This window comes from Galleria mellonella, unplaced genomic scaffold (genome assembly GCF_026898425.1).
Source record: "Galleria mellonella isolate WM207_F2 unplaced genomic scaffold, CSIRO_AGI_GalMel_v1 utg2411, whole genome shotgun sequence".
NCBI classification, from domain to species: Eukaryota; Metazoa; Arthropoda; class Insecta; order Lepidoptera; family Pyralidae; genus Galleria; species Galleria mellonella.
The window spans coordinates 140211-166415 of NW_026442049.1; the positions used below are offsets into that span (position 1 = coordinate 140211).

Genomic DNA, 26205 nt, shown 5'->3' on the forward strand with positions numbered 1-26205 from the left:
TAAAAATGTAACTAAATGACGTTTTTACATTGTAGATATTTAAGAAAAAATAATAGGAGACGTTTTAATAAGACCAAAAAATGCCAAACTCATATTTTTTAGAAATTGTGTCTCTATAGTTTTTTTTTTTTGGATTACAAAAAAACTACTGTACCAAATTAAATGGGATTTGTGTAGTAGAAATCTTGAAAATCTACTTTAAAAAATAGTGTATTTTTTTTATCTTGATACGCCATCTATAAATGGCCTGTTTCATTGGTTTTCCTAGTACTGAAACCCACGCGTACATAGCGGGCAAAAGCTTAGTAAATAATAAATGTATTCAATAAAATACTCTCATATTTTAATATATTTCTCATGAAATACCTAAGTGTTTTATATTTTTTTTTTAATACAATATTTAAGTTATACTTTCTTTGACATAAATTATTAGTAAATTGATAAACAATGAAGCCAGCGTACATAAATTGATTAGTTTAATATTGGAGATTGGTTTCTTTGAAGTGAACTTCAATAAAACATAAATCAACTTTGTTGTTTGATGGCTTTTTTACCTTGGACGCTTTCATAATTTACTTTGGCCCTCTACGTAATTTTCAAGATTATGTCAATTCTGTACCGATTCTCTCAATTCTTTGCAATCGATACGGCTTACTCTCGTATTGGTCCCATATTAATTTTGTTAATGATCTTATTAAGGTTTTAAGGAAAATATAACATTTAATTGAACAGCATCAATTGGGCTCAGTAAGTTTCGAATAAAAGAGATACAGCAGTCGAGTTTTTTATTACCTCGACGACGACTTGGTAGAGAATGCTCTTAGCATTATATACATTATACAATACATTTAATTTTTGTTTATTTTGTTTGTTTACTGTTTAATTACTATTATTGATTTCAACATTGTATGCATTGTACACACAATATATTTAATTTTTATTTATTTTGTTTATTAATAGAATTATTATTATTTTATTTATCTACTAGCGATCGGCCCCGGCTTTGAACGAATGCAATACTTGTTTGTGAAACTTTTAAACTGTTCGACACATATAATTTTTAATTTGCAAAAGATACTTTTTTTAATTATACAGTACTATCATACTTACTTGTACAACAATTAGTCCATTACCTTAAGGTTGTGTTGAAAAGACTGCTCTCAGCAATAAGACCGCCTTACGGTACTTATACAATTGTATCGTTGTGTTTGTAAATTGTCTTGCTTATTTCCTATATTGTATAATGCAAATAAAGAATTCTCATTCATTCGTTCGTTCATAATTAAGGCTGGTATTTTGGTATGCGTGAAAGTACAATACTAATATTCTTTATGATTTTAAAAAGAACGACCTATTTAGCAAATTGATGTTAATTTGTATTTAATTAATAATGACTATACCTGTATTATTAGTTTAAAACTTGTGTTGGCCATAATTTTAGGTACTGGAAGCAAAATATATAGATTCTCTGGATTACCGACTCGTCATATTTCAATTACCTTTATTGTGACTAATTATTGAAAATATATATTTAACAAAATAAAAAGTAGTCTATATCATTCAGGGATAATATACCTAAGAGTGATAGAATTTTCAAAATTGGAGCAAAAGTACTGGATATTACGCCGAACATCCAAACTAACAAACTGTATCTCTTTATAATATTAGTGTAAATATGCCCTACCTTGCGGCTTCCTTTGTGTGGCGCTACTAATAACTAATAACTCATCCACTGCTTCCCTGCTATCCGCACTATGACATCCGACCATCGGATTGGCGATCTACCGACTGTCCTGTCCTCTTGGGCACCTTTCTATCACAATTTTGGTCCACCGTCCATCTTTACATTGTTAACTACAAATAAAAGCCAAGATACTAAATATTCAATATTATATACATATTGTATACACAGACATTGACGTGTTCAAACATACTCTAGATCAGTGTTTTCCAATTTTTATCTAGGCGCGACCTCCTTAGTATGTAAAAATATTTTCCGACCCCTACCCTCCACGGTTGTGATTGATCAAGCCGTTAAAGTTACACATACACACTCACGCACATGCGCACGCACACCCGCCCTCGCAAACAAACACACACACATACACAAATTCCTCGCGCACGCACGCACGCACGCACACACACACACACGTATATATCTTTATATACATAAAGCAAACATATAGAAATAGACAATCTTATAAGCATGCAAACTGCGCATGCATACGAACTTGATTCTGTGGGGGAGACACGGTAAGTAGTTACGTTAACAAAATAACACGTCTTTCGTCTGTACAACGGAGACGAAGGCAGTTTGTGACATCTGTTCAAACATTTTATTTGAAATAAAAAAAAAACAAAAATATTTGATTTGAGTATTATTGAGATTCTCGGCTTTATTATATACAAGCAACCCATTCCGGTTTCGTATGGTTTCTTTTTTCAACAAAATACAACCCATGTTACAGTAATATTAATAGTGTAACCATTTACAAGTAAAAGAATTTAAAAAGAAGTGAGATTGAAACGGTAGCCCCGTCAGCGCTGTTGATACGAGTATAAGCTGCCTGGGCAACCATATATTTCGCCATTCTAGATTACATAAAAAAATGTATCAATACTTATGTGCAAGAAAATTAAATAAATAACTAGACACTACCACCAACAATGATATTTTTATGCAACTTATAATGGCAAACAAGCTGACGGCCCACCTTATGGAAAACGACAATCGTCGCCTATAGACAGGAACAGTAGCATGGCCATCAATGTACGAGTATACTACGTCGCTTATACCATTCATGTGTTGCCATTCCTGAAGATTAAGCTGTTATGACTTTTACTGCCATATTCCACCCTTCAAAGCGAAATACAGTTATGTAAACACAACTGCTTCACGGCAGAAGCACGACGATTGTTCACATATAAAAAAAAAAGAAAAGTTATTAATTAAATTACTCACCGGCGCAACTCCGATAGCAGTTAGTGGGGTGTTAATAAAAGTAAAAAATAATAAATAACAGTCAGTTACTTTCGTTGTTTCCATATGAGGCTGTACGGCTGCAAATTTACCGTTTAAATTGTTGCACTGTTGTCCAACATTGATTTGTAGCCCATATTGAAGTTTATAACAGCGAAATATTTTATATGGCCATGTTTACGTACACGAAGCTGTTGTATTAAATTTCGCAGCAAGAACATTTTGCTTTGCAAAAAAATTACTTCAATCGTGAATGAACGAACGAACAGTTAGTGTGGGACACTTGCTTAATATATATAAAAAAAAAAAACTTTTTCCCACACACCGAAATTATTTATTTAATATTTTCTTTTATACACAGCTAATAGTACACTTTCACTAACTTGAATGTTGACTTTGACTCGCGACGCGCGAGACCCTTTGTTTAGGGTTTTATTGAGTCTGGATGAATCTAACTAGTTAGTTGTACTGGCCAGACTGCGGGCAGAAACCAGGTCCGTAGCTGGGCAGTAATTTGGCTAGTTAAATTATGACTGATTGATTTACAGTTTGTATGAGTTTATATAGGTTTAATACTGCTGATTTAAATGGAAATAAATGATATTGTTAGTCAGCAATAATATGTCTTTATGCTAGGATTGTAACAGAACGCATGGACGCACGCACGCACGCGCACGCACACGCACACGCACACGCGCACGCACACGTACACGCACACGCACACTTCAATGTCCGATATTCACATCGCAGGCACACAATACATTGAAAATGTTTGAATTTAGAAGGCGGAATTACATTTAGAATTTTTTATTTTAGAACGCGGAATCGTGTCTCAGAAATAGTAAACTTTGTTTCATTATAAGATTTTTTTAACTCTGCAAAGAAGACCGGTATATTTATTTCTCACAAAAATAATATGGGAATTGCAATTGCAAGAATTTATTAAAATCGATTCAAAATTAGCAGACATAGCATACATTTTTTTTTCATATGTATGCGACACAAAAAATATAAAATTGAAAATCTTTTCTTTTTGTAGTCGCAGTGTCATTTCAATTTTTGTTCCAGATTATGTTACGTTTTACTGCAACCGATTTTGATAAGTAATTTTACAATCGATGATAATAATAAAAGTAACATATATTATCGAATGGTAGAGAATAACATCCGGTGTTAAGTCCGCCAAATGTACACACAATTACACAGTGCGTTAAAGTTTAAATAAATAAATATGTTATTTCTAAGAGAAATTATCTTGCACGAGATATAAATTTATAAACACCTCATATCACATTGCGCTTAGTCTAGCCAGTTGAATATTTCGGATTGTCTGTATAATTGAGTTCATAAATTATGTATGTAATGTATAATACATTATAATGTATTAGGTAATAATACTTGATATGAATAATGCTTGTAACATACAGATGTCATTGTAATTAACAGCCATTAGTGTGAATTAGGTGCGTGTATAGTGATGGATGTCAGATATCAAGGTGAGCATTTGCTTCTAATAATAGTGTATTAATTATATCGTTTGCCCAACAGTGGGATACTAAGAACTAAGAGTGGCAAACAAGCTGACGACCCACCTGATAAAAAGTGATAACCGTTACGTAAAAGGAACAACCGATTTGAAAACTACCAGTGGGAGACTTTGTACAAAAGTCGATTGCTTAAGTACCTCTGTCCCATTCGTGTTTCAATCGTGAAGCAGTTGTGTTTGTATGGCTGTGTTTCGGTTTGAAGGGTGGGATGTGGCGTGAATTTACTGGGTACAGAGGAATAACACCTGAGTCCTCAGGAATGGCAACGCACGGGGGGTATCATGGGCGAAACAGTATACTCTGTTATGTCCATAGTACTGATCATGTCTATAGGCGACGGTTACCACTTTACATCAGGTGGGCCGTCAACTTGTTTGCCATTCTAAGTTGTATAAAAAAACCTCCTTTTTTAAAGTCGGTTGAAGAAAGATGAAAGGAAGAAATATGTAAAGATAATCATAGTAAAAGGTTCTTTCTGCCTACCCCGCAAAGGACTCGGCGTGAGGATAGATAGATTCATTCAATGTAACTTCCTCTCACACTACTATGCGATACAATCATCAGAGTAATGCAAGTGACCATTTTAGACCACGGCTGGTATTCAAAGATAGTTCTGTTGTAAAACAAACTATTGTTTCAAAAGGTTCAAATGTGTGCCTGCCGATTATTATTCGTATAGCGTGAAAACAGATTAGAATAAACTTTATATCTATGTAATAAGGTTTAAAATTAGCATTCAATAAGAATACAATGCAGAGAATATGTACGGTCAGCATCAAAAGTCAATTAACAAATTAAGATATTCAAAACCCTTTTACAACGTTCTATATATAATTCGTTAAATGTAATTAACCAATTTTGACTTTTTTACTATGTTCGTCTAATTCTAACGTTAATATTGTTGATCTTATATCAAAGAAAATTTGGGAATTTGGAAAATAGTATGACTTCATCATCTTTTGATGCTGACTCTACGTAGTATTACCTGAAGAAGACAAAACGATACGTATTCTCTATACTCGATCAATGTTTTCAAAACTTTGTTCTTTGTTAACGTTTATTTTATTTACTTGTTTGATAACATTAGATTACAAACAAAAGTTTTGTTTACGAAAGTTAAAGATACGTTACAACTTTATAATCCAATTACAGCTGTACGGAAGTCAATTTAATATTTTTTTTAAGATACTTTTTTCTATGTTACCCAATTACGTAGTTAATTCTTTAGTAATTGTTAAGTAAGTTACTGAAGCAAGTACGTCAGTATTATTTGCAACTGTGTACGTGAATTTGATTTTTACAATTAAAGATAGATCACAATTTCTCGTTCTAAATTCAAATATTTTCAATGTTGTTGTTGTAATTAGGTTAAATTTAATAATCATATTTTGTAAAGGGGACACGTAGCGCCATCTGTTATCGCTTTGAGAATAACTCGGCGCACGCCATATTGTATTTCTCTCTGATTTCGTCTGTCGCAATTTAAAAATATATTTTAATATATTTTTAAATAAAATATAACATACATTAAATGTTCTCGTCTATTTTTACCATCCAACCATCTCAACAGTAGTATTTACCAAAAATCTTTTTATTCATCGATGAGGGTATGTTCTAGATTGAAGTCACTTTTAATGCTTTTCTAAATGTACTTTTCATAATTTTTATTTTCAATCAATACTATTTATAATTCTAACTTTTTAATAACCATTCTTGCCTTTTTATAAAGCAAAGAGCAATGTATTTGTGAAAACACAGTTCCGCGTTCTAAATTCAAATTCATTGTCACGATTGAAGCGTTGTCATTTTGCGGAACAAAACCAACATGTTTATTCCCCTAGTTATATTCGTTACATTATTGAATTCCATTCTAAATGAATGTTTCATTTTGATATTAATTAATTATTGCGACGACACACGGGGGTTATCTGAGACGAAGACAGATGATAGAAAGGTATGCTTGATATTAAACGCAGTCGAAAATTAGGGCGGTGCCCTTCCTGTGGATTCGGATTGCAATATTACATTTGAGGACTTGGTATTTGGATAACTTATTACGATTTCTGTTGGATACAAGACACATATTGAAATTAATTTTAACCGATTTAAAAAAGAGATTTAATTCGATTATAGTTATCATACCCAATTGTGAACCGATTATGTCATTATTTTTAAACGACTTTCAGAAAAAGGAGTTTCTCAACTCATTTGAATTATATTTTGAGACTACGTTGTGCAATTACGATTTTTAAAATATATTTTTGCAATCGACAAGATTTACTCCAATTTAGATCACATTTTATAACGATTAAAGTTGCCGTTTTTAGTTGCTCCCAACATATTTAAATCAAATTGATTTACTCAAGTATTTGTCCTATAATAATTTTGTCAAAATACATTATGATTCTTATTTAGAATGATGCTCATTAAAATAAGCTATATAATTTTTTTTGTTTTATACAACTTAAAATGGCAAACAAACTGAATGCCCTCCTGATGGAAAGTGGTAACCGTTGCCTATAGACATGAGCAGTACCATGGACATAACAGAGTATACTGTTTCGCCCATGATACCCCCATGCGTTGCCATTCCTAAGGACTCAGATGTTATTCCTCTGTACCCAGTAAATTCCCGCCATATCCCACCCTTCAAACCGAAACACAGCCATGCAAACACAACTGCTTCACGGTTGAAACACGAATTACCCGTATCTCGTAAAAATATAATAATATTCTAAAATAATTTCCCTTATATTAATTATCTATTTAATCTTTCAAGATACTTGAAAAGTTAAATTGGATGTTCTTACAGTCGAGATATTTCAAGACAATAAATAAGCCAGGTTGATCATTAAAGCGCAAATATATTTCAACGTTAAAATAATAGTAGGTATATATATTACTGTCCGTTGGAAGAAAGAAGCGAAACCGAGTAATGTCCTTTCTAACTAAACGAGGCTGTAAATTTAGATCGAGACTTGTATAGCAAGTTCGTCAATTTACAATAAAATAATTAATTAATTGCCGAGAAATAAATATTTAATTATTTTAATAACTGCAGTCTTTTGTATACATTTCTCACGATATGTATATTTCAATTGTAATTTTAAACATATTCTTTGCAATAGGTCGGCTTTATAATCGTCGTATATTAGTTTTGTCACGTTACGGAACAAAATTCATATTTAGTAGTCTACTCGATTCGATGTACTAAATTAATTTTTTTTTTAATATCTCGTTACGCGTCGATATTTTAATCTTAGTTAGTCCCATATAAATTTTGTTACAAATATACTTTTTTTTTACGGTACAAAATATAAAATTATACTAAGTCCACTTTATAACGACGATCCATCGGAATCTTAAAACTTAATAATGTCAATATTTCAAGTCGAATAAACCTATAAGCACCAATAAACCTCGAGGGATCTCCTTTAGATTTATTCGGAATTAAATTTAAATGTTTCGGCTTTTGTAATTTGGCCAATTTTCTCTAATGGCCTTACGTAGTAAATTATAGGGAAAACATGACACTATGGAGTTGAAAACATTTACGTAATTTGAATATCTCATTAGGCGTTTTAGCGCTTCATGTTTAAGATTTATAGAAATAAGCAGTAAGACTATGTTAGATTTTTTTTAGTTAGTTTATTAGTTATGCCTTGCTATGTTATCTTCACGCCACGCATCTTGTGGGTTAAGCAGAGTAATGAGTGCCCAAAACCTCTACAACTACAGACATCTCTCGCTTAATCCACTTTTATATCTGTCATGCGTGCACGTTAATTCCGGAAACTGGACACCTCCCTCAGTTAGAATAATTTATAATTAAAATTAATTAAAAGGCTGTCAGATTTTTATATAATTAATTCACTTTACAATAATTTTATTAAATGAGTATTTCATATTTAAACAATAATAAATATAAAAAAAATGCTAATCCAATGCACTGGAAAACTACGTAATGAACATTTGACCTTAGACATCCGACACAAAATCCAGACCACCTGACCCTAGCCAATTTAAAGTAAATTCTAAATTAACCCCGAGACCTTGTCTACGTAAATCATTAGACGTCTGCGCCGTGAAGGTTGTCACTTATTATAAAAGGATATAAGAAACTTAACATCGAATATGCACTCGTCACGCAATACATTATTGTATGTAATTGTAAAAATAAAAACATACAAATACGAGTAGATAAGACGTTAGACACGAAAGCAGCTAGCGAGCCAGCGATTACACAACAGTAGCTGCTTTTCGTACCGGTTTTTTGCAAGTTACCGGTTTTTGCCGCTCTACTTCTAATGCGGAAATAAGACAATGAACTTGCTCACCAAATGTCAAGATCGTGCGTAAACGAGCTTCGCCGCTCGCGGTCGTACGTGCGAAATGTTTTTGTTTTCACATTCGGTTCAAGCTGGACATCAACGATTTTGGACTATTCAGTTTTTCCTTGTGCTTCAAAAAGGTTGAATTCTAAATTCAATTTTTTGTGATTACGTCAGACACTGCAGTGTTGATGACATATCGTTAAAATAGGCGTTGGAAATAAACATTTTTTTGTGAGATATACTCTTATTTTATGAGCTTTGTAATTTGTTCTGTAGCAAAATTAAATCACTGCGTTTCATCATTACATTGAATGTTCAAATTATATTAAATTATGAAATTAAAAATATTTTAACACTGACAAGAGTCTTTAGAGTAAGAGTCGATTAAGAGCGACAGTGCTGTCTTACATATTGAATGTGTAAAATATTTGATACTTCATTAATCTTTTATTTATTTAAATAAAAGATTAATGAAGATTATTAAGATTAATAAAAGATTATTGACCAAAAGAAAATATGGTACAAAAGGCGGATTTAATGTTAGTACCATTCTCAATCCTTTGGGATGATCAGTGAATTACGAACGCGGTACATTATTAAAGAATTTGTAAATTAGCAGAATTATGATTATGTTGCTACTACCAAAATTTATAAAACTGCATTATTATAACGAAATAAATGTATTTCTTTCTATTAATTTTAGAAAATTAATGACATTTAAAACTGCTATCACGTACCTAATAGAACTCAACTGTTTATTAGGAAAAGAAATCTTGACTAATATAATAAATGTGAAGGTAAGTTTGTTTATTTCTTTGTTGGCCCTTTGGTACTACTATATTATTAATCCGTGTGATTTCCTTCTATTCTTAGAAAGTCGTAAAAGACATCTATGGGAATAGAGCACAATACACCAATTCAAAAGAAAGAAAATCCGCCAATAAAACCTTGTGCCAAGTTTGTCAATAGTAGATTAATATCATCCTCTTATGGGAAGATATAGATTAAGCTCATAGGTTATTTCTGTGGGCCTTCGAGATCTTTCTTCGACCACATCATCACTCTCCATCAGGTGAGATCGTGATCAATCGCGGGATCCTAACAACAACAATAAAAAACCAATATAATATTAGACATTTTCACTATGCATTAAAGTTTTAAAAAATAAATATCAATAGTTTAGTGCGGTTTTTAAACCCCTCTCTCAAAACCGTTTACTACCCGTCCTAACGCAAATACAGGTAGAAGAACTATCGAAATTCTTGGAAATGTATAAAAAAAAAACGGGAGAAATCAGAACTTAAGTCGCGTCCCAAGTGTTTCATTCCTTTGTAAGTTGATTATAAAATAAACGTTTTAACTTCTGTAAAAAAAAAAATACAGTTCTATCGATTGCGTCAAAACAAATTACGAAGGTCCTAAACCCAAAGTAAAATTTCATTCAAAAATTTTCAAAATCGGTTCAGCATTAGCGAAAATAACATTGCTACACACAAAAAACAAATACAGCGAACTTTCTTTGGTAATTGAAAGGGTTTACTGCCATATTGGTCGCAAATTAAATTTATCACGATCGGTCTCTTTTTGTGGAGCAAAGTCTACATGCAAACACATGACACCGAGTTCTATTTAATTTAATGTATTTATAAAACAATTTTGTCTTGCATCGGTTCGATTCATTCGTATTAAAAAAACACTATTTATTATTTTATTTATTTTTTATTAAAGAAAACTCAACAACTAAAAAAATAAAAAAAAAAAAAACATAAAAACACAAAAAGTCAATTACAGGTTTCACAAATAAAAACAAGATTTAACTAATGCACGCGACATCGCTAATACTTACAATCAACTAAATTAAATTACATTATAATAGTACAAACATTAGGTAGGCAGTTATGCAGCAAAAATACTCTATATATGTTACAGATACTCTGGTTTCCTTTTTTGTACCACTTTGTATACCAGGCGTGCAAGGTGTAGATGTCTCCTTAGGTCCACTTTCATTATTCCTTTTTTATTTAAAAATATTTAATACCAAATTAATTTTATTCAGTTGACGACTTTTTAGCCAGTTAAAATGGAAAAATGCACCATGCCACGGTTCAAATCACACATAACTTGAAAAAAGTTAATTATTCAGATTGTCAGAAATGTCTAAATAACTAGACTGACTTCAATACATTTTTATTCAATTAATATGATATTTTTAATTTTTGTTCATTTATTTAATGTAAATCGAAATTATTGTATGACAAATGTATTCAAAAACGATCAAATATTTGTAAAAGTCATTAAATATAATCTAACATCTAAATTGACATTAATGTATCAACCATTAACTCTGTCCAATGCTGAACATAGGTCATCCCCATAAGGGGACTTTTGCCAGTAGTTGCCACGCTTAGCAACCGCAGTTAGGCCTTTAGTGATGTTTTAAGAGAAGTGCTGCTGCCCATCCCTCGACCATTAAGCTCCCTTAGTCGCCTCTTACGACACCTACGGGAAAGGAAGAGGTGGTCCATTCTATGCTGGGACCTACACGGCGACATTAATTGACATTAATACATGTATGTAGTATGTAGTATTGTATGTAGCTACCTGTCGATTAAATTGTGCTATACCTAAACAGGTGATCTACCATGAAATGAAATTCTGAATTTTCGGGCTCAATTTCGTGTTTTTGTTTGTACCGAAATCGACCCAGTAAATGGAGCTTAACATTTCGTTCATCATAAATCCTATCCTAATAGTCAAGAGGAACGATATTTTAACATTTTTAATAATTTTAAACGACATGTATTAAGTAATTTTAACATCAAATTTCTGTTTCGGTCGTCCCCGAAATTTCGGAAAATATTTCATGGTAGGACTTCAGGGTTCATGTACTGACTCTTCATAAGAATATTGTAACAACTCTATATTATGTACATGAATGCATTATAATAAATAAATATTTAAATTAATAAATAATCACGCCTCTTTTCTCTGGCAATTATAAAGCAACGGTGACTGGCTTTGACAAAATATTACAACGTAATTATAATTCAATACTCCGTCCAAATAATAACAAAGTTAATTAGTAGCTTATCTTAATAAGACTATAGACATCTTTGATCATCTAACCCGTTTCGTTTAACAGTTTACACCGGTACACTTGAGGCTCTTAATTATCGAAGTGTCAAAAGTTAAAACGAGTCAGATTATGCAGCGAAAGCGATTAGTGACCTCGAAAATTTGAGGCATTTCAACGGTAATATTTTGAAAGCTTAGACAGATATTCTATTTGCCTATTTCTATTGATTATGGTGTTTTAAGGTGAATTCGAATAGGAGATAGTTCTATATTCGTTTATATTTTCAGAGCTTCGTATCGAAATGTTATAAAAAGAATCCTTATGATTTTTACGTCCGTCTGTCAGTAGACTAGACTGAATGAGACATCACGTGAAAGGGCTTCATTCGTTATATTTTAAATCATTTTATTTATATATTTTTATGTTGCTTTTTTAATTATTTTTTTCTTTGATTAAATGAAAAAAATACCACGTCCGCTTATCTCGATAGTTTGTGAAGTAAAAAATCTAAAATAAAGTATATAAAGGTATATATTCATATTACAGGAAAAAAATATGATATTTCTAATAATAGGTTTTTGAAAAATTGTCCAAATAACTTTACAAACAAACATGCTCCAGTATTTATTTATATTCACAATGGCTCAAATCAAAATAAAGAATTTCAAATTGTAATTGTTGAACGTTGAATTCATTAATACATATAAGAAATTGTCCCATTCATGTTTCTACCGTGAAGCAGTTGTGTTTGCATGGCTGTCTTTCAGTTTGAAGGGTGGGATATGGCGTGAATTTACTGGGTACAGAGGAATAACATCTGAGTCCTCAGGAATAGCAACGCATGGGGGGTATCATGGACGAAACAGTATACTCTGTTATGTCCATGGTACTGCTCATGTCTATAGGCGACGGTTACCACTTTCCATCAAGTGGGCCATCAGCTTGTTTGCCATTCTATGTAGTATAAAAAAAAATAAAAAAAAAATACATTTGCCTCATATCTATAAAAAAATACAAATAAAATGTTATTTAACAAACAAAAACATATTTACGGGTTGTTTTATGACCGACTTTATTTATAGATGAAATGGAATGGTAGTAACCCTGAGCTTTGTTTACTCTAGCGGGGTACCAATGAAAAATGATAGGTGAAGATAAAGTCAGGTTCGTTTACCAGACGGGACTTTGCACAACAGTTGTCTGTTCCATTGTATTTCTTCCACTCGTGTTCTTCCGCCAAACAAGTGTGCCTGCATAGATGTTTCAGGTCGAGTGGGATATAGCATGGGATATAGCAGTCAATATATCGTCATAGTCGTAGAATACTGAATCTATATATGTAATATTTGTATATCCGTCATATTCAGACTATGACGATATGTAGATATACCAATTACAAAAGACTAACTCCTTAGTTCTTAGGAATGACAATGCATGGAGGGATACCACGATGTTACAGCATACTCTGTGATGTTCATAGTGAGGCGTCACCATTTTTAGCCGAATTAAAAAAAGAAGGAAGTTCTTAATTTACTCACACTTTCTCAATTGTTTGTTACCTCAGAACTATGCCATTTAGATACCAATTAGATTTTTTGTTTACCTAAAAGAATATGCTTCTAGATTGTCCAATAGACATTTTATCAAAATCGGTACAGTTAGTTTTGTTTTTAAATCAAAACGATTTATTTTGCCACAACCTTGCCATTCCTGAGGACTCAGGTGTTATTCATCTGTACCCAGTAAATTCACGCCATATTCTACCCTTCAAACCGAAACACAGCCATGCAAACACAACTGCTTCACGGTTGAAACACGAATGGGCCAGAGGTACCCAAGCAATCGACTTTTGTACAAAGTCTCCCTCTGATGAAATTTGGTGGTGGTGGTGATGTTCAAAGAGCGACGCTGCTGTCACTCACTCGACCACAAATCCCTCAGTCGCTACTTACGACAAACACGGGAATAGAAGGCGTAGCCTATTCTATGCCTGGATCACACGGCGAAATAGAATATATAAAAGAAAAAAAAACATTAACCATGATTAATAGCTTTTCCATATACCTACGACGCCGTAACCAATAGTCGGATATTGATTTCATCAATAGCTGTGCCAGTGAATGTAGATTAATTCGTACTTTGTCGATAAGATATTTATCGTTCGTTCGATAGAATATTAATTGCCGGTGCCGTGAAATCAAAACGAGTCGAATGTAGATTCGAGTCGAATGTAGAATAGAATTGATGGTAAAAGGGTTCACGTAACTGTTATTGTATTGAAGAATTATATTTCTCTCGTTTTTAATGTGTTAAAAATGAAATGAATAGGGCTACTGTATGTGCTATTAATATACGCTGTGGTACCAGTGAAGAATGATAGGTGAGGATGAAAGCAGGCCAGTTGGTTTCTCGTGACGAATTCAAGGATCTACCAAGATGGTTTCCAGAGATGTCGCGTGGAGGTCGACCAGCAGGACGCATTGCTAGCAATGGAATTGCTGATTCCTGATACTAAAAATTCTTTCTCGCCTTATTATTGAAGATTGTGATCACACAAGGATATCACTCTCTGCACCATCGCTCTCCAAGCCGTGCTTTTTTAGCCATCCGTATACTCGTACACCTTTGGGTATACTTTGTCCGGCAGGATTCTTCTACTGTCAGACCTTAGTAATGGTGGATTTAGCCAAAATATGACTGGGGTTCGACCAGTGTCTTATTTCAGTATCGGTTTTAAGTCGTTGACCTTACTTACTCTATGCCTCCTTTTTTACGTGGGGAAATCCTCATGGAGACCAACACGTCCTGGGGGAGGCATGTGGGTACTGCCGGACTCTTACCGGCTAAAACCATCACGTATTCCTCGGCTGTTACTTACGATAGCGTTGCAGCGGTTCCAGCGGGTTTACTATGAAATGAAATTCCGAAATTTCGGACTTAATTTCGTGTTTTTGTTTATACCAAAATCGGACCAATAAATGGAGTTTAACATTTCGTTCGTCATACGACCTATCATAAAAGTCCAAAGGAACAATATTTTAACATTTTTAATATTTCCAAACGGCATATATTATGTAATTTATAATATCAAATTTCTGTTTCGTTTGGCTCCGAAATTTCGGAAAACATTTCATGGTAGGCCCTCAGTTTATTACTAACCTAACTTGTACTCAACCCCAATATACATATAGTTTAAATGTCCAATAGAGCAGGCATCCTGCCATCCATATCACATAGCGAGAACGGGATGCCAGAACAACACATCTCTAAACAATAAAGAAAAAAAAAATAAATAGAAAATCAGCAGTCTTAAATAAAGAGGTCATATTGACGTAGCCGAAATAAACCGTTTATCAGTTTACCTACATTTTTTTATGTGCATATTAAGCGATATCGCTAATTCTGAATTCATTCTAATAATTATAATGATAATAAATCTAATAAAAAAATAAAATTCTTTATGCGATTTCTAAAATTTATTATTTTTAATTTCTAAAATTAATGTTTTTTTTTTTTTATTTTTTAATCCGATGTCTATATATACATACATATATTTATAGGATTTACTTCTATGTTAGTCCAATAGGTATGTAAATCTTTGATATATGGCTTAATCATAACTGAAACTTATTTTTTGTGCAACAAAATCCTAAATCATCATCTTTGGATAGAACTATTGATCGTTGAGTGTCCATATTTTTAATCCTCTTTTTAAAAAAGCAAGTTCTCAATTCGATTGTATTTTTTTATGTTTGTTACCTCATAACTAAGTTTTAAATCGATTTGGATTTTTTTGACGTGAAAGAATATACTTACAGTTTGGTCCCATAGAAATTTTATCAAAATCGATTCTTTAGTTTAGTTTCTCGATTAAAACAACTGATATTGTCACAAATGAAAACGGTTTTTTGCGGGACACGATATTTATACCTTTTACAAAATTGATATTATAATTTTTTTTATGCAACTTAGAGTGACAAACAAGCTGACGGCCCACCTGATGTAAAGTGGTAACCGTCGCCTATAGACATGAGCAGTACCATGGACATAACAGTACACACACATACTATTTCGCCCATGATACCCCCCATGCGTTTCCATTCCTGAGGACACAGGTGTTATTCCTCCGTACCCAGTAAATTCACGCCACATCCCACCCTTCAAACCAAAACACAGCCATGCAAACATAACTGCTTCACGGTTCATGCTGAAACACGAATGGAACACAGGTACCCAAGCAATCGACTTTCGTACAAAGTCTCCCTCTGGTGTTGTTTGGTCTGGTTTTGTTGTGAACTACAATCTTAAATTAATTATAACAGATTTATTATCTATGGCAATAATTTATATTATAATAATTGTCACTTTTAGCCGTTAAATAGATAATTTTAGAAATATTATCGCCTATAAACATGATAATAAGTATAGTGATACAATGTATGTGTCTCTACTGTTGTGCTCCCGACAGCTGCTAATATTATACTACTTAATAATGTATCATAATGTACAAAAGTCATCCGCTTGGGCACATCTGTCCCATTCGTGTTTCTACCCTAAAGCAGTTGTGTTTTTTTAATGGATGATAATGAAATGGTAACCCCACCTGCGTTGACGGTATACGCTGGCAGGACACCAATGAGAGATGATAGATAAGAATGAAAATGCTGACCAGTTAGCTCATCATGATGAATTCTGTCTGAATTGAGCAAAATGGTTTCCAGGGGATACGGAAAGAGGTCGACCTGATAGGGTATATTGATAGCAATTGGGACTAACCTTCCCATTACTAACAATCCCTTCCCCCCATTCTGGCGGGGTTAGTACTGATGGGGAATGATACATGATGAAATCGAGTTAGTTGGTCTATCATGGTGAAATTCAGAGGAAATTAACAACAATAACCGGGGGGGGGGGGGGGGGAGAGATATTGGTTTCCCCTGGATACGATCGAGATTAATTCTTGATGAATTCGTCACGATAAACTAATTATTCTGCTCTCTTTTCTCGTCTATCACGCACCAGTGTCCCGCCAGTGTATACCGATAGAGCAGGCGGGGCTACCATTCCATTTTTAACCCATAAAAACCCCTTAGTGATAAGGAAACGAGAGAAATATAATTCTCTAAACCAGAGCTATCCAAACTATGGCCCGTGGGCCACATGCGGATCGCGTCTTGAATTGATGCGGCCCGCCAAATCTTTTCTAACTACTACCAATATTTATGTCGATATTGACAGAATTGTAAATGATAAATTAACGAAAAAGTAATACAATAACAAAATAATGATAATATTTTCCGGTCCCTTAATGAATTTAGTAATTTTTATTGGCCCTAGATCCTATCTAGTTTGGACAGACCTGCTCTAAAGGTATCGACTCTAGGTATCCACTGATCTGTTCGTTTCAATAGAACTTAATAAAAATTTAACAAACGAACAATCGACGTGATCACAAGACAGTCTGATGATGCTCAATAGTAGTACAAATCAAAAATCGATTAATTCATTGTATGTATTTATTATTAACAACATAAAGAGAAAATGTTTGTGATAATTTGAACAAAACTTGGTCACTTTCTCATTAAGTCTATTGATAGTTACTATAGCTATATCTATAATGTTTTTAAACAAAATACTGACCTTCAATAGCAACGACGTGGTCACGAATTTGCTGAGCTAGCAGCGGGTCCGGCACTAACTCGACGAGATCATACAGAGCGTAAATTGAAGGATGCACACTCTCGAAACGCTGTATTTCCTGTCTTATAGACAGGGACGTGTTCAAACACGCCTGGGTATGCTGTCTGCTGCACATAGTGGACCTATAGCCCAGCATTTAGATAGCAAAACCCCCAATTAGCACACCACAACACTACACCAAATGCATTCTCATTTCAATTTTCAACGCGTGATACGTAGGTACACGCGTGATAAACTTTACCAAAACACACTCGTTTGTTTGATATATTGATATTTTATGGTAACTGTACGCAATAAACACTTGTCACAGAGAATTTCTTGGTTATGATTGCAATGTAAATAAAGTAAACATCCAATCAGCGTGCGATACACTGTGAGTAGACTATATGAACCACTCCGACAGCGGCCATTACCGAACTGGCATTCCGGCCGCGTCTCAGAGTAACCTGTCAAATCGTGCTAATATATAAATTGCGCCATCTAGCGCTACTTTGCGTTATCTCTAGTATACTAACTTTTTTAACATGATGAGAATGTTTTAGAACAGACTTATAGATGACGCTGCACAATATACACTTTTCTTGTAAGAAAAATAAGCCAAAAGCTAAATTAAATTACACATATATACATAAAATAAATACATGTAGATAAATAGAGCTTAAAAATAATAAATTATAATTCTTTATTCAAAAATTAATAATAGAAACAAATTTCAATTTTAATGTTGACAGCATCATATACTATGTTTTTTTGGGGAAAAGGATTGTTAGCAATGGAGTTTAACATTGCTAGCAATATGCCCTATCAAGTCGACCTCCACATGGTTCCCCCTGAAAACAATCGTGAACAATTCTTGTTGGATTCGTCACGATGGGCTAACTGACCTGCTTCAACCTCACCTGTCATCCATCACTGGTGCCCCGCCTGTGTATACCGATAGCGCGGGTGGGGTTACTATTCCATTATCACCCATTAAAAGTATTCAATTACTAAAAAAAATACTGTGTATTTTTTTTAATGTGTGATAATGGAATGGTACCCCACCCGCGCTATCAATCTATGCTGGCGGGGCACCAGTGAAGGATGATAGGAGGATGAATAGAGGTCAAACAGCCCATCGTGATTCATTAACTGAAATTATCACGATGGTTTCCAGGGGGAACCACGTGGAGGCATATTGCTAGCAATGGGAATGTCAAACTCCATTGCTAACAATCCCTTTCCCCCCTTATACTATGTATTATAATATAGGTATTCAATTACAATATGCGACTGTGGTTGTAAGTTCGAATCTAATCAACACTAAAAGTTTGTATCAAATTAAATTTCCTAACAAATGTCCTGATATACACCGTCAACGTGGCAGACGGAGAACTTATCTACCTACAGCCATCTATTGAATGAATTATGTACATTCATAATTAATTCAGACGATGCCTCTACGTTCCCGTTACGTTACGCTCTATTTAAATATTTTTGATGATACTTGTATTGATCAGTGATTTGCGGGCAATTGAATGTTACCCATATATACATAATTTTTTTTTTGATGGGTGAAAATGGTATGGTAACCGTAAAAGCATGCGCTAACGGGATACGCTGGCGAAGCACCAGTGAAGGGTGATCGATGAGAATGAAAACAGGCCAGTTAGCCCATCATGATGAATTCATCAGGAATTAACGATGATAGTTTCCAGGACCGCGAGGAGGTATATACATAATTAATTCACAAGAAAATTCGTCGTTCGAAATTTGGTAAGGGTATCCCAAATCTAAATACTGTGGTAATGCTTCTTTAATGGAATGATAATGGAATGGTAACCCCGCGGGCGCTATCAATCTATGCTGGCGGGGCACCAGTGAGTTATGTCATGAGAATGAATAGAGGTCAAACAGTCCTTCGTGATTCATTAACCTGGATTTAACCACGATGGTTTCCAGGGGGCACTACGTGGAGGTCGACCTGTTAGGGTATATTGTTAGCAATGGAGCTGTTAGACCCCATTACTAACCATCCCTTTCCCCCCAATATATAGATATTGCTATATATTATCTACCCCAATCTACAAGTAAATAACAGCTCATTATATTGTCAAGTCATGTACCTAACGTTTACTCAGAAGGTAGGTAAGACAATATTTGTTGAACAAACCCAGTATCCAATATATATGCATAAGCACAATTTCCACGGAGATAACAGACAAAGCGCTACATGATTGTGAACCGTATTCCATTGCAGTAAGTCTCAATGTTGCTTCTATCGCTCTTATTACATCTTATTCGAAAATTAAATGCCAGAACGGCATGATAAATAAAATTATACTTGTATTTTCATTTAATTTCGTTTACCACAATCATACTCGTATATAATCTTTAATAAAAATAATGCAATATAATTACATCATTTTTCAAAATTCAACCCCTGTGTTAAAAAAAAATGAAGTAAAAAGAAATGCCCTAACTGACTCATCAATGCACAGCCGAAAGTACTAAAACTAGAAATACTAAATTTAGACAGTAGTTTCCCCTTATAACTAAGCAATAAAGAGAGTATTTTTCAAAATTCGGCTCCTAAGGTATAAGTAAAATATATATATTTGTATGAGAATATATATATTTTTTAATCGATTGTCTTGAAATTTATCATTTTTTTATTTAAAATAATGGAATTTAAATTCAGCAATTCTCAAAATTCATCCTTTTATTTTATTAAGTAAAGGATGATGTCGTTTTTTAACTTACGTTTCTTGGTAGCTGCAATCACATCTTTTTTGAGGGTTGGATTCTAGTCTACTTAAACGGCTGAATGGATTTGAATGAAATTTGGCACACGGGTAAGTTATATCATAATTTAACAAATAGCATAATTCATACATGAATGCACTCAGGTGCAAAGCTGCAGAAAACAGCTAGTTTTTAATGAATCATCAAGTTAACTGTCCACTGCAGAACTGCTTTCCCTATAAGAGGGGTTTGTAAGTAGTTGCCGCGCTTGGCAGGCAGTTTAGCAATTATAAAAAAGCTTTGGTAATCTATTTAAATAAATAATTTAAGGGAATTTTCATTTTCAGCGTGAAACTGTGCCCATATTACCTGACTTAGTAATATATACTACAATAAATCTTATTTTCTTGCCCGCATTACGAGAATTGCGTAAAAGGTTTCGCTGTGGACACATCGCCCGTAGTCTGCCGCTTTAGGGTTAGAACACGTTAGATGCGATTTAAAGGAAATTGTATTTTGAACATTTTTATTTATAATTATTGAAATTGCCAAGCAATTTACTACTTAATTAAATATTTATGTTAAGATATTATTATGGTTGAAGCATTTAAAATATTATTTCTTTCCCTTAGATATGATATGTTATTATTATTATATAGCATATTATAAAAAAAATAATAAAATAATATTATATATATATATATATATATATATATATATATATATATATATATATATATATATATATATATATATATATATATATATAATATTATTTGTATAATAATATAATTGTTGTGTGACTAAAAAATATCGAAGTGGGCGGAGGAGGTTAAAATAACACATAAGAAATTAATATTATTCATATATACTACATATATATAATAAAATTTTAATTAGACAATGTCTGTTTGTGTATTTAATGTCAATGTCTGTGTTATTAATTTAAATTAATTTAATTTCAAACTGTTTATAATTACTTCTCTCCATCCAAAGGTTGCCTGGAAGAGATCGCTTTTAGCGATAAGGTCGCCCATTGTTTTCTCACTGTGATTATTTCTTGTAATTTGTTTGTATCTACTCGTATAATAAATTTACTATTGTAATCTTTTGGAGGAAACAATAAAGAATATCTATCCATCTATCTATCTATCCTTCTATCTATCTGTACATAGATGATGTTTAAAACAAATTAATAGGAGTAATAAAAACTAAAACTGTATATTTTGAATGTCTGTCTATCTGTTCGTTTTGGCATCACGCAATAACTATTGCACTAAATTGGATGTGATTTTAACAGATTTATTCCTAAAGATCTAATGTAAAACATGGTAACTTAAATCACACAAAGTTGCGTTGAAAAGCTAGTATGTCATAAATTTATATGTTTAGTGCCTGTTGATATTATTAATAATTTGTATCTCTCACTGGCGAGACACAAGTGAGAGATGATGCGTAAGGATACAAGCTGCTCAGGTAGCCCATCATGACGAGTTCCACGAGAAATAACCACGATTATTTCCTATGATAGTATATTGCTAACAACAGCTTTAATATCTCATTACTGACAAATTATTTGCTTCCAGTGGGTGAGATTGAAAAAGAAGATAGACTGGTTATTATTTCTGGTCCAATATAAAGTTGCAGCGAAAAAGGATTGTTAGTTATAGGTCTCAAAGCTCAACAGCATAGCTAGCAAACCGCTTCATTATGTCCACCTCTACATGGTCCTCACTGGAAACCATCGTGGTTAATTCTTGTTGTATTCATCACGATCGACCAACTGGCCTGCTTTCATGCTAGGTAAGGACCTATTAAGCCTGGCTAGTACTCCGCCAAGCGTATACAGATAGCGCAGGCGGGGTTACATTTCAATTCCAGCCATTGTAATATAAAATCGCCAATCGCTTCCTACTGTGGTCAGAGGCTAATACAACCGTGCAATCTGGGCCGTACACTATTTATTGGCACATTTATTACGCTTACTACGTGTTTAATCTAAGTTGAAAGTTAATGAATTTATTCACTGATGAAGTGGAACTACTGATGCGTAGCAGTTTCAAACCGACTTCGAAGGGGGGAGAAGGGATTTTTAGTAATGGGGATAAGTAGCCCCATTGCTAGTAAAATACCCTGTCAGGTCGACCTCCTCGTGGTTCCCCCTGGAAACCATCGTGAACAATTCTTGTTGAATTCGTTACTAGCAATATTGCTAGCAATGGGGCTGTCAAACGTTTCTTTAGGGTTGGCAACGCGCGTAATACCCTTGATATTACAAGCGTTCATTAGCTATAGTAATCGGTTGCCATCAGATGGACTATATGCTTGTTTGCCACCTCAGTGGCATAGAAAATTTTTTATACGTAATAATTGAAACTTGGTGGACCATTCTAGTACAGCAAACTCAGAATGTTTTGACCTTTTTCGATTAATGTTTCTTTGCGAAAAATATTTGTTTTCTCTAGTAGAATATTCCATAATGATGTCTAGCGCACCCTGTATATATACTGTGCTTCCCAAACATTACATTCATCATCCTCAGTGGTAACACACTGAATTATTCATTCGTTACCATAGTCTTCGTTTGTTAAGTTTGATGATAAATAAATGCTCTAACTTCGCCTCTTGTTTGTGAATAACAGGAAATTATGTGCCATGTTCGTACATAGTAAACTTTATGGGGGAGACTTGTTTGAAGCTATGGTAAATTATACTCTATAGATATTTGCAAATCTACGTTTAGAGGTTAAGTAATGGGAACTACCAGTTTACTATTTTTTTTTTATGGGTGAAAATGGTATGGTGACTCCGCCTGCGCTAACGGGATACGCTGGCGGATATACAGTGAAGGCTGATAGATGAGAATGAAAACAGGTCAGTTAGCCCATCATGATGAATTTATCAGGAATTAACCATGATAGTTTCCAGGAGGACCCGCGAGGAGGTCGACCTGGTTGGGTATATTGCTAGCAATAGGATTCTCAGTCTCCATTACTAACAATCCCTTTCCCCCTAACCAGTCTACTATTAGGAATATTTAAATTCACGATAGGGACTTAACACTATGCTATAGGTAAGTAAGAGAGGTATGTACTTAGATAGATAGATAGATACTCTTTATTGTTTCCTCCAAAAGATTACAATAGTAAATTTATTATAAATACAAATAATTATAGGAAAATATTACACTGAGAAAACAATGGGTGACCTTATCATTAAAAGCGATCTCTTCCAGACAACTTTTGGATGGAGACGAGTAATTATAAACAGTTTGATCCTTACCTGATTTTTATTGCGGAAATTAAACATGTAAGTACTATTTGGTAAATAAGTGTATGTTTGTCGTGTGATCCCGGTATAGAATGAGCCACTTTTTTTTTATACAACTTAGAATGGCAAACATGCTGACGGCCCACCTGATGGAAAATGGTAACCGTCGCCTATAGACATGAGCAGTACCATGGACATAACAGAGTATACTGTTTCGCCCATGATACCTCCATGCGTTGCCATTCCTGAGAACTCAGATGTTATTCCTCTGTACCCAGTAAATTCACGCCATATCAAATCATATCACCCTTCAAATCGAAACACAGCCATGCAAACACAATCTAAATTTGCCAATCTGCTTACCTAACGTGGCAACTATTGGCAAAACCCCCCATTATGAGGGTAACCTATGTTCAGCTGATGTGATGATGTTGATGGTATGCCATTGTATATCAATCTCAGTAGTTTAAAAATGGGGGGAAAGGGATTGTTAGCAATGGAGTTTGACAGCCCAATTGCTAGCAATGTGTCCTAATAGATAGGCCTCCACGTGGTACCATCTGGAAACCATCATGAACAATTCTTGTTGAATTCGTCACGATGGGCTAACTGACCTGCTTCATCCTCACCTATCATCCTTCACTGGTGCCCCGCCGGTGTATACCGATAGCGCTGGTGGGGTTACCATTCCATTATCACTCATTAAAAAAAAGAACGTAGTCTAAAAAACTATAAAATTTAAAACCCGACAAAAATGAATCCTTATAATACCACCATTAAGTTATTTATTTGTGATACGGTAAACATTAATAATGACGTAAGTGGTAATTGTGTAACTATATATTTGAAGATGTAACGTAAATATTGCATACGATTATATGAGATAACTGAAATTTAGTAGAGTAAAAGATACCACGTATCTAAATTATGCAATTATATATTTACTATTATTATTATTGAGGAATGTTATTTTTCTGGTAAAAAAAAAAACCTGTGACACTGCGACAACAACACCCTTATGTATGTTTCATTCTCATCTATCACCCTTCACTGGTGCCTCGCCAGCGTATCCCGTTAGCGCAGGCGGGGTCACCATACCATTTTCATCCATATCTGATATGATTGATGATGATGATATATACTAATGTTTACCGATATGATTCTATTTTTAAAATAAGTAAACAATTTCTGGCAAATTTTTGTAGTTTTACTAGCTACCCTTCAAATGAAAACGGCAGCAACAACTGCTAGAAAAAATCCCAACTCGAACACATTATATTTATATGTGTTTATGAATGTCTGTATGTATATAATTACTTTTTTTTTTTACAACACAGGGGGCAAACGAGCATGCGACTCACCTGATGGTAAGTGACTACCGCCGCCCATGATCACCCACAACACCAGCGGCATTGCAGATGTGCTGCCGGCCTTTTAAAAAGGAATATACTCTTTTCTCGAAGGTTATATTGTCGTATCGGTTCGGAAATACTGCTGCTGGTAGTTGATTCCAAAGAATGGTTGTGCGTGGAGGAAAGTGCCTTGAAAAACGCACGGTGGAGGACCGCCACTCGTCCAGATGGTTGGGATGAGACTTTAGTTTATGGCGGGTTGTACGGTGGTGAAAATCAGCAGCAGATATCAATCCGAACAATTCCACAGAACACTCCCCATGATAAATTCGGTAGAAGATAGTGTCTGTATGTATGTAATTACTATCTTATACTAAAAATTTTTTTTTTAAACCGCCATCGAATAACTCTAAACATCCTAAAGGTTGACTGGTAGAGAATGCCTATACCATTAAGTCCGCCTTTTGTACCACATGGTATTGATCAATAAAGCTTAAATAAATATAATATAATAATTCCTTTACTTCTCAAATAAAAAAAAAGAATAAAAAGACAAGCGAACCGTATCTCATACAGTAGCTTGAATAAACAACGCTCCGCAATCAAAATACTGTATCAAACACTTTCCCGCTCGACGCGACCGCGACGCCACCAGTGTGTTAGCGTGTGCCGCTTGTACCGCGCGCCGTGTCGGTTCGCTGTCCGCGCGATACCAATTGTTCGTATGACCCGAGTAATTGTGCACCATGTCTAAAGTCAAGGTAATGGAATTGATAGTGTCATTAGCGAACAAAAGTTTGGTGATATTTGTGTTGTAAAGTTTCGCCTATGTTTTTGTTTATAATTGTGTTTGTGTTCGTACAATGTTTTCATCTTGTATGGGATGTATTATACGTTTTATTATCTCTTATAGGTATTTAATTGGTATAAGTTTTATGTTTATTTTGTTTGGCAATGGTGATATGAGACGTGATATGTTTACCTATATGTTTTTTGTATTAGATACTTTATATACTTCGTGGTACCATACTTGTATTGCGAACAAGACTAATAAATTCTATTTTCAATGTTTAAATATCCTGATGTGTTACTTCCGATATTATATATATATATATATATATATATATATATATATATATATATATATATATATATATATATATATATATATATATATATATATATATATATATATATATATATATATATATATATATATATA

At 33.8% G+C, this 26205-nt stretch overlaps 1 protein-coding gene and 1 long non-coding RNA gene across 2 annotated transcripts in view; one reads left to right on the forward strand and one right to left on the reverse strand.

The window, feature by feature from the left end:
* The window catches only part of LOC113522958 (uncharacterized), a 66139-nt gene extending 48081 nt beyond the window's left edge, over window positions 1–18058 (reverse strand). The window contains exon 1 of the long non-coding RNA XR_008252844.1: window positions 17578–18058. This is a non-coding gene — a long non-coding RNA (uncharacterized LOC113522958). The remainder of the gene's footprint in view (window positions 1–17577) is intronic.
* Window positions 18059–25587: 7529 nt separating this feature from the next.
* Window positions 25588–26205, forward strand: part of LOC113522801 (angiotensin-converting enzyme-like) — a 68659-nt gene continuing 68041 nt past the window's right edge. The window contains exon 1 of the mRNA XM_052894827.1: window positions 25588–25744. Coding sequence (XP_052750787.1) covers window positions 25730–25744 — 15 coding nt within the window. The 5' untranslated portion in view covers window positions 25588–25729. The remainder of the gene's footprint in view (window positions 25745–26205) is intronic.